Source organism: Adiantum capillus-veneris, chromosome 14 (assembly GCF_014529385.1).
Source record: "Adiantum capillus-veneris isolate H3 chromosome 14, ASM1452938v2, whole genome shotgun sequence".
Classification (NCBI taxonomy): Eukaryota; Viridiplantae; Streptophyta; class Polypodiopsida; order Polypodiales; family Pteridaceae; genus Adiantum; species Adiantum capillus-veneris.
Window position 1 is genome coordinate 110,235,739 of NC_140944.1, and position 18,025 is coordinate 110,253,763.

The following is an 18,025-nucleotide window of genomic DNA, read 5'->3' on the forward strand; positions in this document are numbered from 1 at the left end:
TTTGCATCGCAGGTGAGCCAGCGCGGCCCCTTTTTCGCGACGCCCCGAACGAGGGCGTCACACTTGGTATCAGAGCTTCGGCTCGAGTCCCCGCCGACCCGACGTCGGCCCGTGGCCCGTGGTTGTCACCACGTTTTCGGCCCGTCTGCCTCGTTTTTCCACGTTTTCTCCGCGTTCTCGGCCTGAGTTGCCCCGTTTTGCCCCGTTTCACCACGTCCCTTGCGTGATTGCCCCGTTTTTCCCCGTTCCTTGCGTTTTCTCCACGTTCCTCACAGTTTTTCACCATTTTGCCTCGTTTGACCCGCGTTTCGCCCCGTTTTCACCGCGTTCTCCGCATTCTTGGCCCGTTTTGCCCCGTTTTGGCGCGTTACTCCACGTTCCCCATCATTTTTCAGCGTTTTACCTCGTTTTGCCCCGTCCTACACCGTTTGGGACCGGTTTTCACCGTTTTTGAGCCGTTTTTCGTGGTTTTCGTCGTTTTGGACCCCGTTTTGCACTGTTTCATAGTTTTCAAAGTTTTTCAAGCCGTTTTCTCGCAGTTTCCCAGTTTTTTGATATGTTTGAATTTTCCTCGGCTCCGGCCACAAGATCACCCCAATGGCGGGAAATCAAGAAGATGAAAAAGGATACAGGACGGAACCGGAACTGCATAGAGCCCCGAAGAAGAACAAAGAGAAGAAGTCGCGACAAGACCACCAAGAATCAATGGAAGAAAGACTGGAGGCACGCATCATGGCCTCCGTAGAACACCAAATCAACGTGATGTCCGCTAATCTGAGCGACCTACTGCAAACACAGCTAGGCCAGCGATACGAAGACCGCCCGGGGCCTAGTAATGTCAACACACGGCGAAACACACAAAGACGACCGCGGCCCGGAAGATTAGAGACAGTCGACGAAGATGAAGGCGACCTGGATGACCGAAGTGAAGGGCGCTACTACAGCCCTGAGAGAACTCTAGAAGATGAAAATAGACTGGGCAAATTCAAACCCATCCCCCCAGAGAAATACAAAGGCCATCGCACCTCACTGGAACTCAACAAGTGGTTCAGTGAGGTCGAAGACTACATGCAGTGGAACCACATAGGCAGATGCAGATGGGTTCAAGTGGCCAAAACCTTCCTGGCCGACGACGCCTATGTATGGTTCCTCACTGAACAGCCATCAAAGCACTGGGAGGACTGGGAAGACTTACAAAGAGACATGCTCAGCTACTTTGTTCCAGAGAATGAAGGCAACAAAGTCAGAGATTCGTGGCGCGATCTACGCCAAGACAGCCACATATCAGATTACATTGTCAAGTACCGCCGCCTGGTGCTTCAACTTCCACTTATGCACACAGCAGACAGGCTACATGGATTCCTGTACGGCCTTAATCCCTGGGCCCGTCGCGAGGTAGAGAAGCGGAACCCCAACACCTGGGAAGTGGCCGCCAACATGGCCGAAAAACTACGGGATACAAACTCAACCCCAGGTTTTCCCCCGAATAACCCTCGCCCCAACAATTTTGCCCCCAACAACTCAACTAACCCAACCGTCGGGCTAGGCCGCGGATTTGTACCCAATAACAAAGGCAACGAACCCCACTCACCACCGCGCAGCTCTTTTGCGAGCAATTCCTACAGCACCACGTCCATCAATTTTGTCCCCAATACCTACAAGGGCAACAATAACAACCCGCGCCCTGATCGCGTCTGGTGCAGTGACTGCAGGATTGCTCATGGCCCCTACTACGCTTGTGTACTCAAGCGCAATCAAGCAGCCCCCTCATCTAGCAGGGTCAACACCCTCCAAATAGAAGAACCACCCTCCCCCCCCCCCCCCGAATAAGCGTCGAAGAACTGGCTAGCCCTGTTGCTAACCAGCAACCCCGGATTGGAGCAGTTTCCCTCCACCCGCAATGCATGGCAGCAGCAATAACGGACATTCAGAACTTATATGTCCAGGCAACAATTGGATCCCAACAGCAATGGATCATGGTAGACTCAGGCGCCACACACAATTTTCTATCGCCATAATGTGCCGCGCGCCTGGGCCTACGTCTCACCACCGTCAACGAAACGACAGTTAAGTTTGCCCAAGGAAAGGATAACAATGTCAAGGCAGCTCGTCAAGTCAGGATCGAGATGGGTGAATTCACATGTTGACTTGATTTCATAGTGGTCCCAATGGACGACTTTGAGGCAATCATTGGTCTCTCCTTCAACGACAAGTACCTCATTGTACTCCTAGGCATGAAGGTGGACCAATTGCTGCTGCATAATCAGGGCAAAGCAATGACAGTACAAGGCGCCAGACTCACAACAAAGCAATCTTTCACCCGCCAGGCGCATCTTCAAACCAACCCGCCTCCCATCAACTGCCAAGACCCTGCTCAGTTAGCAGCGATGAAAGGCAAACAGAAAGTTCCAGAGCACTCGCCCCCCAAACTCAATCTCATGAGTGCAAAACAAGCAGAGCGGGCTCTCAAGAAAGGAGCTCAGGTTCACCTCTGCGTCATGCAAGCAAAGGAGCAGCCCACAGCAAGGCTCAACTCCATCACCATCGAGCAAGCCAAAGTGGGTGACCCCTCCCTTACCCCCATCCTCCAGAAGTACAAGGATGTCATGCCTCTAGAACTTCCCCCCGGCCTACCCCCTCCCCGTCAAATTCAACATGAAATTGACCTCATCCCAGGAAGCACACCCCCGGCAAAGGCCCCCTACCGAATGAACGACACCGAGCTAAAAGAGCTCAAGCAGCAACTCCAAGAATTGGAGGACCAAGGTTTCATCCGGCCCAGCAGCTCTCCTTTTGGGGACCCAGTCTTGTTTGTCAAGAAGAAAGACGGCTCGATGCGACTATGCGTGGATTATCGGGCCCTCAACAAGATAACTATCAAGAACAGGTACCCAGTCCCCCTCATGGAAGATCTGCTGGACAGACTACAGGGTGCCCAATACTTCACCCGCATCGACCTCCGCTCCGGCTACCACCAAGTCCGCATCGCCTCTAAAGACATCCGGAAGACCGCCTTCCGCACACGCTACGGCTCCTGGGAATGGATGGTCCTGGGGTTTGGTCTCACCGGCGGTCCTGGCAGCTTCTGCAGAATAATCCATGACAGTTTCTGTGACATGATAGATGACTTCCTCATTACTTACATTGACGATCTAATCATCTACAACAAGACTCTAGAAGAGCACCAAAAGCATGTCGCCGCAGTCCTCCAGCGCCTCCGCGAACACCAACTTTATGCCAAGCTGGAGAAGTGTCAGTTTGCTGTCCAGAAAATCGAGTTCCTTGGCTTCATTGTCACATCAGAAGGTATTATGGTGGATCCCAAGAAAGTCGACGCCGTCATCAAGTGGGCCCCCGCGACATCCATCAAAGAAGTCCGAGAGTTTGTGGGCTTCTGTCAGTACACATGCCGGTTCATCCGCGACTTCAGCAAGATTGTTGCGCCACTTACAGAGATAACCAAAGGCCACAAACCTTTTCAATGAACCTCTAAAGAGGAAGAAGCATTTGAGAACTTGAAGATCGCCATGTGTAGTACCCCCGTCCTCCGATTGCCAGACTTCACCAAACCATTTGAAGTGCACACGGATGCCTCCGATGGTGCCATTGGCGGTGTCCTCATGCAAGAGCATCAACCCATCGCCTACGAGTCCCACAAGTTCACAGATGTGGAGACCAGATGGACCACCCATGAGAAGGAAATGCTCGTTGTTGTCCACTGCCTCCGGAAGTGGCGACACTATGTCCAAGACAAACACACCAAGGTCTACACAGACAACATCTCACTCAAGTACTTCCAGACACAACCCAAAATCACCCCCAAGCAAGCCAGGTGGCAAGATACAGTGGCAGAATACGACATCGACATAATCCACAAACCAGGTACTACAAATGTCATGCCAGATGCTCTCAGTCGAATGCCCACCCTCACGGCTATCTCCACAGCAACCAGCACTCTACGCCAACGCATCCTCGACGCTCAGAAAGTTGATCCTACTGTCCTCCGCATGCTCAACGACCACATCTCTAGGAAAGCGGCAGTGGGTCTCTTTGAAGTCAGAGATAACCTCTTCTACGCGCATGGAAAAATCTACATCCCCAATGATCCAGAGCTAAAGAAAGACCTCATGTGGGAGGCTCATGATTGCAAGCTAGCTGGACATGGTGGCTAGAAGAGATCTTATGACAAACTCCACCAACACTACATGTGGCCAAAAATGAAGGACGACGTAATCGACTACGTGCGCACCTGCCCAACCTGTCAACTGGTCAAAGCTCAAAGAGTCAAGCCTGCTGGCCTCCTCCACCCAATGCCAACACCCTCCCGGCCTTGGGACATGGTAAGTATGGACTTCATCGTCGACCTCCCCCCCTCCCACAGCCACACTACCATCATGGTGGTCGTCGACTACTTCACCAAGCAAGCTCACTTCATACCTGTAAAGCCTCCCGTCACCGCCTACCAAGTCGCCAAACATTTCTTTGCCAAAGTCTTCAAATACCATGGCCTTCCCCTAGCCATAGTTTCTGATCACGACACCCGTTTCCTCAGCGACCTTTGGCGCGAGCTCTTCAAGCTGCTAGGCACCCAACTCCGCTTCTCCTCCGCCTACCACCCAGAAACCGATGGTCAAACTGAAAGAGTCAACCAAGGCATTGAAGACTACATCCGCAGCTACGTCAAGGCAGATCAGAAGGACTGGTCCGAATACATGGACGTCCTGGAATTCCACTACAACAACTCCATCCACAGCAGCACTGGCTACACCCCCTTCGAGCTATCCACAGGTAAAGAAGTCATCACACCTCTTGCACTGGCAACCGGCGACGTGCATGCCCAGGATCTGGAATGTGAAGAATTTCTTCAACAATGGCAAACCCGCATGCAAAGGGCAAAGAAGAGTCTCGAGCAAAGCAAGGTACGCATCGCCAAATACGCCAACCAAAAGTGACGGCCTGCCAAACTCTTCCAAGAAGGTGACTTAGTCCTCGTCAGCTCCCAGAATATCACCCTCCCTCAAGGCCTCTCCCTGAAGTTCAACCACTGCTACTATGGGCCATACAAAGTGCTCAAGTCTTACAACGACATCACCTACAAGCTCGACCTCCCATCACACATCAACATCCACAACGCCTTCCATGTAAGTCTCCTCAAAAGGTTTGTGCCAGTTAACACCTATGGTAGAAGCCTCCCCGAATATGTAAAGGATGGCCCGCCACATGAGCCGGAGGCCATCCTAAAGTCGCGCTTTGGGCGCCGGGGACAACTATTCTATGTCAAATGGCGAAATCGCCCTATGACGGAATGCACTTGGGTACCTGAAGAAATCATGCTGCGACTCGGAAGACCCCTTGTGCTGCGCTTCTACAACATGCCGACTGAAGAGGAGGACAACCCACTAAACGACAACCACATAGAGTAGTCCTCCATCCCACTTGTAACTAGCATAACCCTAAGTAGCTAGACATTTTTTGGGCAACATCTAACTCCCCCCCTTGTAAATATCCGCCCCCAAACCTCGGCATCAACTTTTGTATCGGCACCTCTCAAAACCCCGGCTTGACGTGGGCGTCAAGCTCTCTCAACCAAGGGGTGTATATAAGGGAAGTATGTGCCACATCCCCCAACTTGCCAGCCCCGTTTTCATGTGATTACTTGCGTCCCTTGTATTCATAACTTTCTTATGATATTGATCATTCGTTCGCGTCCCTCACTCTCGTGTCCCTCTTGCGTTCAGTTTTCAAGTTGCGTTCTTGTACATGCGTTTGCTTGCCTGCAGGTCCCGTTTGCATCGCAGGTGAGCCGGCGCGGCCCCTTTTCCGCGACGCCCCAAACGATGGCGTCACAGAAAGACTGAGTTGGAGTCTGAGAGGCTAGAGCTAGAGCCAGGACTCAGTAGTAAATTGCTGAATGCCCATTCCTTGGGCGAATCTATAGAGAGAGAGAGAGAGAGAGAGAGAGAGAGAGAGAGAGAGAGAGAGAGAGAGAGAGAGAAGAAGAAGAAGAAGAAGAAGACAAGCGATTGCAACAGCCTAAGAGGGGGGGAGATGGCAAGCACAACAGTAGCCATGGCTGGCAGTGTGTCGCCCACCACTCCTGCCTTGAACTTCACCGCCAAGGTCTCCACCTCTGTGGTGCTCTCCTTCAAGCCCGCTATGCTACCCATCCATGCCAACAGCTCTTCCCAGCCCGTCTGTCAGTGCTCCCGCCGTGCCCTCCTCTTTCTTCTCGCAACCGCCACCCCTGCTGCCATCTTCGCCAAGGAGGTTCTCGCTGCTGCTACCATCATCAAGGTGGAAGGTCCCCCTCCTCCCTCCCGTGGCCTGCTTGGTACCGATAATGCCGATCAAGCACGAGACACAGACCTTCAATTGAAGGAGATTTCAACCACCTGACAGGGCACAATGCCTGAAGCATTAGTTATCTAGAATCGTTGGATGTCAGCCGCAACAACTTGTCTGGTCTGATGCCAGAATTCTTGTCTGCATGGTTCAATCTGAAAAGCCTTGTGCTCTCCTCAAATACTTTCAATGGCAGTCTTCCTAATCTGTTGGTGAATCTCGTCAATCTTCAAGTCCTCGACCTGGCAGAAAACAATTTATCGGGTAACATTCCTTTCTTTTTAGGCTCATTTGGCTCATTAAGAGTGCTAAATTTGACTGGGAACCACTTCACGGGTGCGATACCCTCATCTCTGGGGAAGCTCTTGGCCTTGCAAGTTCTGGATCTGAGTGGGCAAAAGCTTTCTAGGCCCATTCCGGTCGAGCTTGCCGGTTTGTCGAACTTGCAAGTTCTTGCTCTTGCTGGTAACTCTCTCACAGGTTCCGTCCCTTCAGCTCTGAGCAGCCTTTCTACAGCCCAGGTTTTTGATTTCCAGAGCAACAGACTGACTGGCACCATTCCCTCTAGCTTGGGTATGCTACAAAAGCTGATGGTTCTCTCCTTATCAGACAACTAGTTGTATGGAGGCATTCCCTCAGATATTGGTAATTGCTCCCACTTAATGGTTTTTGAGGCCAGAAACAATGGGCTAAATGGACCGATACCAACAGAGATGGGCATGTTGGTGAAGCTACAGAAGTTGGACATAGGCAAGAACAACCTTGGAGGTTATATACCCCCACAATTATTCAATTGTACGGCCTTGTTAAAATTGGACCTTGATTCCAACCACATGACAGGGCACACATGCTCACAATGGGAGGCCAGCACCTTGCAAGCGAAGCAATGCATGACGTGTGGTCGTGCTTGTGATGGCCATAGCAATCTAGGGATGGGCCAAGATGCATGACTGCTATTTGCACCGCATAAAAATGCCAGACTAAGCTCATTAGGATCAGGTTGGGGTGGCACTCGAAACGGATGAGGATGGCGGCATGATGCATGAAGATGTATGCGCTTGCCACTCCTTATCTGAAATTGGAATCTCTAAACAAATCAATGGTTTTTATTTTTTGAAGCCATTAGGAATACATATCAATTAGGTGGTACTAGCTGCAAGATAATCGAAAAATCTCCAGAATCTTCGAAAATGCTCTCCCAAGTGAGTGCGCAGGTCCTTGGAGATGTCCTGGTGGTGTTAAGCAACAGAGAATGAAAGCAAAGGTGGAGACTGATCGTCGCAGGTGTCGGGGAGGAGAATAAGTCACCATGGAGCATAGGGCGAGCAGTGAGGCTAGGCGCGACAGGCTCAAAGAGCCAAGTAGGGATGGCGCAGGATGAACGTTTTTTTTTAAATAACAAACAAAGCACCTTCACAGTCTAGGCGCTTCAATGCAATGGTTAATCAGTATGATTTGTTTATGAGAATTCCAGAGTTCGATTCGCATGCTAGTTTTGCTTGGAAGGTGCGTTGCAAAGGTGAGGCAAAGAACTATAATATAACTGATTTTAGGAAAGGAGACATAGGTCAGGTACAATATAATGGTTAAGATAATCATATGAGCATGTTTAGCTCTCCTCAGGTTACAAATTCTATAGTCTCAATTTGTCACATGGTCATATGGCTTGACCGGGTGTGCCATCTTGAGCTATCGATTTTTACCTTTGGTTTTTCTACCTATACATATGGCTTGATCGAGTCTCTTGAGCTATCTATTCTTACCAAATATGTAGTTGTGCCTCTTTTTACGATAAAAAGCGTTAAAGTTTTTAAGACTATTAGTTTTTTTTCCATCTAGTTACAAATTCTATAGGCTCAATTTGTCACATGGTCATATGGCTTGACCAGGTGTGCCATCTTGAGCTATCAATTTTTACCTTCAGTTCTTCTACCTATGTATATGGCTTGACTGGGTCTCTTGAGCTATCCATTCTTACCAAATGTGTAGCTGTGCCTCTTTTTACGATAAAAAGCGTTAAAGTTTTTAAGACTATTAGTTTTTTTTCCATGTAGTTACAAATTCTATAGTTTCAATTTGTCACATGGTCATATGGCTTGACCGGGTGTGTCATCTTGAGCTATCGATTATTACCTTTAGTTCTTCTACCTATGCATATGGCTTGACCGGGTCTCTTGAGCTATCCATTCTTACCAAACGTCTAGTTGTGCCTCTTTTTACGATAAAAAGCGTTAAAGTTTTTAAGACTGTTAGTTTTTTTTTCCATGTAGTTACAAATTCTATAGTCTCAATTTCCCACATAGTCATATGGCTTGATTGGGTGTGCTATCTTGAGCTATAGTTTCTTGCCAAGACACGTCTAGCATACCTTGGGTCTATGTGTCACACATACACAATGTCTTTATTTTGTATATAATTACAAATGTAGTCTCAATTTGTCACATGGTCATATGACTTGACTGGGTGTGCCATCCTGAGCTATCGATTTTCACCTTCAATTCTTTTAGCTTTCAAAGTGAATATGGTATACCAATGTGTCACATTAGGTTAATGCAGGAGCTTTGATGTGATAATTTGAAATATAATAAAAAATATCTATAGATCTGTAGTTTGACTTGAATACTTCTTTTTTTTAATAGGATATTTATTTAGTCATTATGGCAGAGGGTAAGAAGAAGGCATTTCTTCAGTCTCTAAGGTTAACTCTCTACAAGGTGATTAGTGAATTGCCAAAGAAGCAGTTAAAAAGTATCGTGCAAAATGAGACGCTCATGGACAAAATGCTTGAAAAAGCAATTGTAAGTGTGGTCTTCAAGCAATTGTAAGTGCGGGCTTATCTTGGATTCATCTAGGTATACTTTTATGTTTTCATTTTGTGTTTGTTTTGTACATGATTGCCTATCGATGTGGACATGGCCTTTTGGTGATTGTGTGATTAGACTATGTGATTGAAGGTTTCTTATGTACTATGATATGCAGGTCATAATACCACTTTGAAGTTACATTACTTTGACTCTATTGAAAATGTGTTTGATTTTAATGTGTAAGATAATCCTTAAATCCTACGTGGGAGCCCAAGATGAGGTGGACAATTTTATTGGAAAAAGAAATTATGTGATGAAAATCCCATGTGGGAGCCCAAGAAAAGGGTGTACTGATTTTTTTTGAGAAAGAGGTCTCCTTACAAAGGAGGTTCTGGCGAAATTTTTAAGATTTATATTTTATATACAAACTCAAAATTAAATACAGATGGTGCTTTGTAAAGTGCATTTTGCTTAAGCATTCATATCACATATAATTGTTTTTTATCAAAAAGATTAATCTTTTAACGAGTTGTTTTGTAACGTGTTTTGATTTGATGAGTGATGTTTTTCATGGTTGTTTAAGAGTATGCATTATTTGTTATTTAGAGAACAATCCATTTCATATGTGTGTCTTAAATCTTATGTGGGAAGCTTACTAAGTAGGTGGCTAGTATCATATGTTTTGAAATTGAGATTTGTATCAGTTTACAAGGAAAATGTCATTCATTTTTTGACAAATTACATTGCAACGATTGGTTTATTTTAATTTAGTATTCATTATATTTGTTGTTTTTCATGGTTTTTTTTCTTAACATCTATTGCAAATGAAAACACAATACAATGTACACTTCTGTTCATTTGCAGTTCAACATAAATTTTTGCAAAAGCATTTGCTTCTAAAATTGTTATGTTACTAGTATACATAAAATAGTGAGTCATTACATTCTGTACGAAATCCGTATGAGGGGGGATGGTTCATTACGAGAACGTCCGTATCTTGTGCATATGTAGGGGGGTAGGTTAGCATGTAAGATACCGTACATAGGGGGGTTTCTCTAATTTTGATGCACGCAGGTGGCATCCCCAATTTCTAATAGTGAATCCCCTGGGTTTCGGCTTGATATGATCACCCTCAAATAGGGAGCAAATTCCGTTCAATGCATGGTCAATTTGGAGCATCAGATTTGGATCCATCTTCTACATCGTTCGTCTATGATAAATTTGCACATCACTCTGCAACAAAACAATCTGCATGTTTTTCTTTTTCTTAAGGACTATTTGGGTGTCCATTCCATGGAGTGGCCAAGCACTAGCTAGGGATCCATGAGGTGAAAGTCGTGATTACAAGGGCAGCAAAAACTGGAGACATTCAAATCTCTGCAAACTCAAAAATTGCGAGTCCCTCAACCTGCATGCAAAAAATTTATATACACAGCATGAAGAACACCAAAAATTTGTGAAAGCACAAAACTTCTATATAATCCATGCAAGGCATGGTGGGGATTGTGGAGGCAGTAAAGAGGCTTCTAGAAGTTACAATTGTGAGGTTTACAAGGGCTTCCACATGGCCTCCCTTGCACAAAAAGCTAGGCAACATGCAAGATACCTCTCCCTTCATGCAATGAAAAATTATAGGATTGGAGAGGTGTCAAAATCTAGACTAGGTGCCATGGGGAAAGCATAGCTAATGATAAATTGCAATGAGAGGTTGGCAACGACAATGGTTGTCAGGTATGCTTTATTCATGCAATCAAGCTAGATATTAATTGTCAAAATTTTATGCTCCCAATACAGCATCCGCTCAACAAGATAGCGCATCGGGGCCATAATATCAGCCACAGTACATCGATTATGTTTTATTACAAACCCCGTCTTTACACAACCAAGGTACATTGGAAATGCCTTGATTATGGAACATATTGACTAACAAAGGACAAACCCAATCGGTCGACATGGTCATGGTAAAGCAAGTCTCTTTTTGTTTCGCTTCATCTCCAATTTGTTTTGCAGAGGTTTTCCGTGCTTGATGATTATATAAAGGCTTTACATCACTCATGCTTAACAAAGGAGCAAGGCTCCAACAAGGATAATGCATGAAATGGTTTCTACCTTAAAAAAGGCAAAGTTTCCTAGCTGTACATGCAAGTCAGGCTTAGCCTGTGACATGTTATTTGGCAAGAACAACCATTTATTGCTATTCACAAAGATGGAAAGAATCTTTCTTTCTAGTTAGAGTTTTGGATTTTCTAGGACATGGCTCCTAGGTAAGGATTCCAAAATCAATGCAGTCCGATGGGTTTTCTAGGGTGCATGCAAGTAGTATTGGATAAATCAGGTACAATTTTTTTGTGCAATGACTATCGTTATTCTATGCCTCTAGTATGGTATCCTCCTCAACAAGGTGGATAATCAAAGGTACATCATGAGACATGTTCGATCTACGGAGACACGGCTCCACAATTTTGCTAGCCATAGATTTTGTTGACTACTATCTCTTTGATATGTCCTCCTTGTGCTATCAAGCGGAGGGGAAAATCAAGGCTTCTAAGAGCACAAGGAATCCCAATCCTTGAGCAAGAACTTCCGAGCAAGACAAGAAACCGAGCAAGTAGTACATTGAAAAAGACGAGGTCATTACCTCAATAGCTACTTTGTAGATTATAGGGTAGCAAAGTAAAGAAGTTGCATCTCAAATAGTTTCAAACAAAAGACTTTCTCTTACTTCAAAGTGTTCATACACATTGATATATAGTCAACAACACGTGCAAAATAATGCTAGCAAAGAGAGCATCAATACTAAAAACAAGAATCTCTTAATAAAACTAGCTCCAAAAAGTTGTGCTCACATAGATAAACGTTTCATGCCACACTATACCGCGAAAATGGTTGACGACAAAATACTCTATAATGCAAAACTATTACAACCCAAGAGACTTGATTTACTGCTATATATTTGGTCGTGCTCCACCCAAATCCTGAAAGAGCTCCACCTTTGTCAAGGGTGCTTGGTGCATGAACTCATGAGCTTGAGAGTCCAAACCCAAAATTTGGAGAAACAAATAGTAGATATGCTTGCATGGCACATATGTAAGTCTCTTCGACTCTCTCTTTTGGAAGTCTTCACAGGCACAACGTGGAAAATCAGACAAAGTCATAGAGAATGTAACTCCGTTTTCCCTTGACCCATCTGTGTTGACATAGAAAACTTGTGTCTGATTGCACACAATGATTACATGTTTAACTAATTTTGTTATCATGCATTTGCCCAAATCAACTATGGTCTAAAATTCTTTTGTTAGCTTTGACATCTCTATATTTTGGTCGAAAGGCACTAGGAACCCTATTTGTTGCTCTAGTGCCCTTGTTCAAACCTGCACCATCAACTCCATGTTGAAGAAGCACAAATCCATTAGCTTCAAGCTATTCTACCTCAGATTGCAACACGTTTGTGCCCTTAGTGACCCTCCAAACACCTAGTGCAGGTCCAGGTGCTCCAACTATCATTTCATGAATCTTACATGTGCGCATGTTGGTTGTATTGCAAAACCAAACATAATCCTCAACAAACCCTCCAAGATTAGACCCAAATGCGGGGTATTTTCTACAACCCCAAGAACATGGTGTGGCAACCCTATGCTTAATATCATGTGAGCCCTCATTAATAAATCCTCCACATCTGTCTGCTTGATTTTGTAGAATCCCGAAACATGTAATCTTATGCCCTGATTCAGTTCTTCTAATTGCCCATATCGTCTTTGCAACCTTTACCTCGGGCCAATATTCTGTATTCCCATGTGCAAATGCAGACCTTGTCCCACCAATGGGTTCAATGACCGTCACAAACATAGGCCTATGGCTATCCTCCTCCAATACCACACCTGGATCTACAAAGATTGGCCTCTTCTTCCGCACACTTTTCTCCCTTATATTTGACCTATTCATCTCTAGACTTTGAAAACCCATTTTTGCCATTGAGGAATGAGTCATATCAACCAAATTTTTCATAGCCGAGGTAGTAGATGATCGATTTAAGAATCTCTGGGCAAGATCTTGCATACTAGGGTCACTTCTCGTCTTTGCACCTTTAAGGTAGGCATTGTACTTAACACTTTGAAGCACAGCCACTGATATATCTACCCCTGTAGCCTCATACAAACTAATTTTATCTTTGTAACCAAAGGCTGCCCACATGCTAGCATGTTTAGTTTTGGATAAGTTGGTGTTTGGGACAAAAATGCCAGACTCATCTTGCATTACAAATCTTCCTCCCCAATGTGAAACTCTGACATCCCACCATGCCAACCATGTTTTCAAACAAGAATCCTCGCTATCAATAGCATGTACGTCCCTCCAATAGCAATGGAGCTCCCCCTCACAAATTTTTGCTTGGTTCTTTGATGGCACATTTCTCCACTTGCGGCACAAAATCTTATGTTCTTGAGAGGAAGGTCGATGCACTTGACAGTGTGTCGGATCATTGATTGCTCCCAATGGAAAACACATGACCTTTCCTTGGCAGGCATAATCATGTCAGGACCCCAAAAGTAAACAGTTCTTATTACTACCAATTTGCATTTGCTTCATCTGTCATAAAACCTCTGAATTTGGCTTATCATATCCTTGCTCTTGGACCACATTATTGAACATCTTCCCAAACTCTATCTGTGCAAACTTATTATACACAAAAATTCACATGTTGCAATTGTCATAAGTTCACGCACAAACGGATCATACACATGTGCATACATTGTAGGCCATCCATGCATACGGTGAACATGGTCAAAGTGCACCCACATGGGCTCTAAATTCCCACTTGGACGCATTCAATTCGCTAGATCAATTCCATTGGTCCAATTATAGACATCTTGAACACATGTGGTTGTTGGTGGTCACTCCGAAGCTGACCTGGAAAGAGAACATTATGTATGTATGGATACCTACTCTTGTTCTTGAGATCCAGCACTGCCTCTAAGCCTCGAGCACTCACATTCTTTGATCATTTGGCACATTCCAAGCTTTGTTCAATCCTTCTCTTATCAAACAACGTTGTGATAGTGTCCAAAAACTCAGCAAACTCACATCCCCAATATACTGAATGCCATTGCCATTGTCCATGACCAGTTTTCACATTATAAAATCTTGAGCAGTAGCACGTTCCAATTTCTTGGTTGTAGTAAAAGGCTCTTGAGAAGCACGATTAAGTAGCACTAATGCCACCTTTTCTTCATTTGATCTACACCTTCCTTGTGCACAGGGATGTTGATGCTCACCTAAATGAATTGCGCAACGGGTCCACTTGAGCTTATCACTTGGCATACAATAATTAATGATTGTAGGACATGTTTTCACACATTCTAGTAGTTCAAAACAATGATTACAAGCCAAAGTTCCATAGTCCGATGTAATCATGCCTCAAGGAGAAGACTTGGAAAGCCGGCCTCACCAGTGAGCCTCATTATGCAATTTTTTTCTTACATGATATGGACATTCAATGTTTACACAACACAGATGACTGGAGCATCTATTGAATCTAACTACTCCTAGAAAGCTATCATTGATGCATATAACATATTTAGTCCATATATATAAATGTCACATCTCTGCTCCATCCCTGTCATTCCATTAGCTAGACCAGAAGATGGTAACTCAAACCCCACATATCCATCATAATGCATAGGCAGCTCTAGAACTTGAATGATATCCTTTTCTTGCTTGAGTGCTCTATATAGGTTGCTCTATGGAGGCATAGTGCGTATCATATCAAGTACACTAGAAGGACCCTACAACACATCCTCAGCTTCCAAATCCACAATTACTGGCTTTGTCACAGTTCCGATGCTTTGTAAGCTTTCAGCTGCAATGTGAACCTTATAGAACTGACAAATGTCATGATTGAGAAGGAATACTTTCTCACCATCAACAGCTTCAACGGCCTCTATCTTTACTTGCTCACCCATTAGAGTTAATGGGTGCAAATTGAATGCATTATATATTTCAAAATGTTGTCTTATAGAAGAAACTAAGAGTACATAGGTGCTATCTTTAAATGTAAGACACATCTTTTGACCACATTGTGGTCCATAAATGGTTATGTTTTTAACCGTTGTTGGCTAAACGCTCATTTAAGATGGATTATTGAGCTGAAGACTGTCTAAAAAATGACTAATAGAGTATCAAAATATCACTCTATTTTTTCACGTTGTGAGCGGGATGGAAACACAAACAACGCCTCTATAATCACCCAAAAAACACTCTTGGGACGATACACATACACACTATGGGACACTACTCGGCTTATACAACCCACTTGGCCGAGACAGAGAACACACCAATGGAGTGAGAGGAGAGAGACTATCCATTTGCCAACTCAACATAGAGACACACACACAAACATCACGCACCCAAAAACTCAGCTCAAAAGAGAAATATTTCTAATGTTTAGATCATTTGAGCTTGGTCCAACACCAATGGGGCAAATAGCTCACACCATATGGATGAAATATGCCAGATACAATCACAAATTTGAGCAAAGGCTTCGCTCATAGGAGAAACTTACACAGCCAAAACAAAAAAAAAAGTGAAGAATTTGGCAAAATGGACTGTTCCATTGCGTTTGGAACGGCCCAAAACCCCATTCTACAATATCAAAGTGCTCAAATCTGACCTCGAATGAGCAGTTTACGACCAAAACAAGCTCCAAAAACATCAAAAACTGAGTTGCGGCTGTTCTTCCTCTTCTCTCCACACTTTGCTGGTTTTTTTCTTAGGTTTTTCAATGTCCACACTTCACTTTATCCCTTGGGCACCTTTGGCCTTTTGATTGACCTCAAACGGACGCCGAACACGCCAAAAAATGGCCACGCAACTCGTTTTTGTTACCCTTCTACATCCATCCGTACGCTTGGCAGTCAACTTTTTCCAATAATGCATCCCGCAATCACGTTAAGTGGTGCCCAGATACAGTTCTCATGATGACCTTTCTGCATAATTCATCACAATAAAACACCCCCGTTGTGTCCTCGCTTACCACGTGCAAGTATTAACCCCATTCGATCTCATGATGCCACTGGATGCCATCAGACGCACCTGCTTACCTCATGGTGTCGGCCCGCGGATAGCTTCCTCAAGAAGTTTTACACTCTAGCAACTCCGTATTATTGTAGAAAATAACATTGATACTGGTGACGATGAAAATTGATGTACTATGTACACATTGTCCTGCTCCTACCTGTACACATGTGGGCCCCACGTAACCATCTGGCTCTAGAAAATGGGAAATCCTTTATTCGATGCACCATGCATGTGTATGTACATATGCACAATCACTTCTTCCAAAAAAACTCCTAACATAACTTGCCCATCCCCTAGCCTGCTAGATCATTCTTGATCAGCAGCAGCAAAAAGAGATATGAGACTCGTCGCATCACAAGTCTCCTCATCCCTCACATACATTACTTATTCTACAGACAACTCATCTTGCTCCACCATCATTAATTTAGCATGATATAATTTAAGGTGCAACTCATTTACCATTGACTTATGTAGAATCCCATCCAGGTTAGCCAGCTGATATGTACCATTCAAAAAACACTCCTCTACCTTGAAAGGGCCTTCCCACTTAATTTGAAACTTCTTTTGGAATGTCTTGTCCAGCTTAGTGTTGTAGTGGAAAACCGAGTCATGTTTCTTGATACCCTTAATTTTGATCTTTTCATTTATCTTTTCTAAATCCTTATCTTGCATCTTGTCCATAATGTTTCAATGTGCTCATTCTATCCAGTTGAGCCTCTTGTAATTGTAAGAGCCTCTAGTGCTTCCTTTCCATATACCAAATGAAATGGAGTAAACCATGTACCTGTCTTTACCAAAGTACGATAAGCCCATAATGCACTAGGCAATTCCGAATCCCATTTCTTTCCTTGGTGCTCTATCACTTTCGAAAGAATTTGCACCAACTCACCATTGAATCTTTCATTTAAGCCATTATATTATGGATAATAAGGAGTGGGATGCTGGTGCCTAATCTTCATCTTCGTGCATAAAAAATCCGATAGTTTAGCTCTAAATCCAGGTCTCTTGTCCAAAAGTAGCTCAAGTGGCACCCCAAACTTGCAACATATTTCATCGTACACAAATTCTACCACATCCTTTGCAGTGATTTGTTTTACTGCTATAGACTCTGCCCATCTAGAGATATAGTCCACTGCAATCAAAATATAGCTTTTGCCCTTGCTTGTGATAGGTAACCGGCCTATTACATCAATCCCCCACTTTTCAAACACATCAAATGCCATAATGGTTTTTCATAGCTATGGCTTCAACACTCTCTTTCCAAATGCTTGAAACCTATTGCAAGACCTACACCAATGATGAACATCCTTGTGCAAACTAGGCCATAAATACCCCTCATGCAAGATCTTATGCAAGGTGATCTTTAGAGCAAAATGTCCGCCACATGCACCTTCATGATTCTCTTCCAAAACTCTATAAAGCTCCTCCCGTAAAGGTACAGTTCTCAACACAAGATCAGCCACTTTCATGTATAAGACATCACCAATCAATTTGTACTTGGATGCTCTATGCAAAAAACCATACTTCTTAGACTTCTGAATGTCCTTCAGAATGATTCCTGTTAGCAAAAACTCCTCTTGTTGATCCAAACTTTCCCGGCAATGATAAAGAGGTAAATTGGTCCTCAACACAAATAGCTCCCCAATCATGCTTTGAGCTGCTTCATGTGTCTCTCCATTTAGAGAAGGTTCAATGTGTCTGATGCTCCATGCTTCAAACTTTTTTTAACAGGCCTTTAATTGAAACACGTTTCCTTCAATGAGGTGTTCTTGCTCTTCCACACACCCAACACTTGCTTCACGATTAAC

General features: G+C 44.2%; 2 protein-coding genes and 1 pseudogene across 2 annotated transcripts; all 3 read left to right on the forward strand.

Annotated features, from left to right (window-relative positions):
- The first annotated feature begins 597 nt into the window (after positions 1-597).
- On the forward strand, positions 598-3,485 carry LOC147442927 (uncharacterized). The gene is made up of 2 exons (XM_086529456.1): positions 598-1,474; positions 2,161-3,485. Exons 1-2 carry the CDS (start codon positions 598-600, stop codon positions 3,483-3,485), a joined length of 2,202 nt encoding a protein of 733 aa, XP_086385582.1.
- A 2,559-nt stretch (positions 3,486-6,044) lies between these two features.
- LOC147442928 (oxygen-evolving enhancer protein 3, chloroplastic-like) lies at positions 6,045-6,396 on the forward strand. Its single transcript, XM_086529742.1, has one exon. It carries the CDS (start codon positions 6,049-6,051, stop codon positions 6,394-6,396), a length of 348 nt encoding a protein of 115 aa, XP_086385868.1. The 5' UTR covers positions 6,045-6,048.
- A 71-nt stretch (positions 6,397-6,467) lies between these two features.
- LOC147442929 (uncharacterized) lies at positions 6,468-7,292 on the forward strand (annotated as a pseudogene).
- Positions 7,293-18,025: the final 10,733 nt, after the last annotated feature.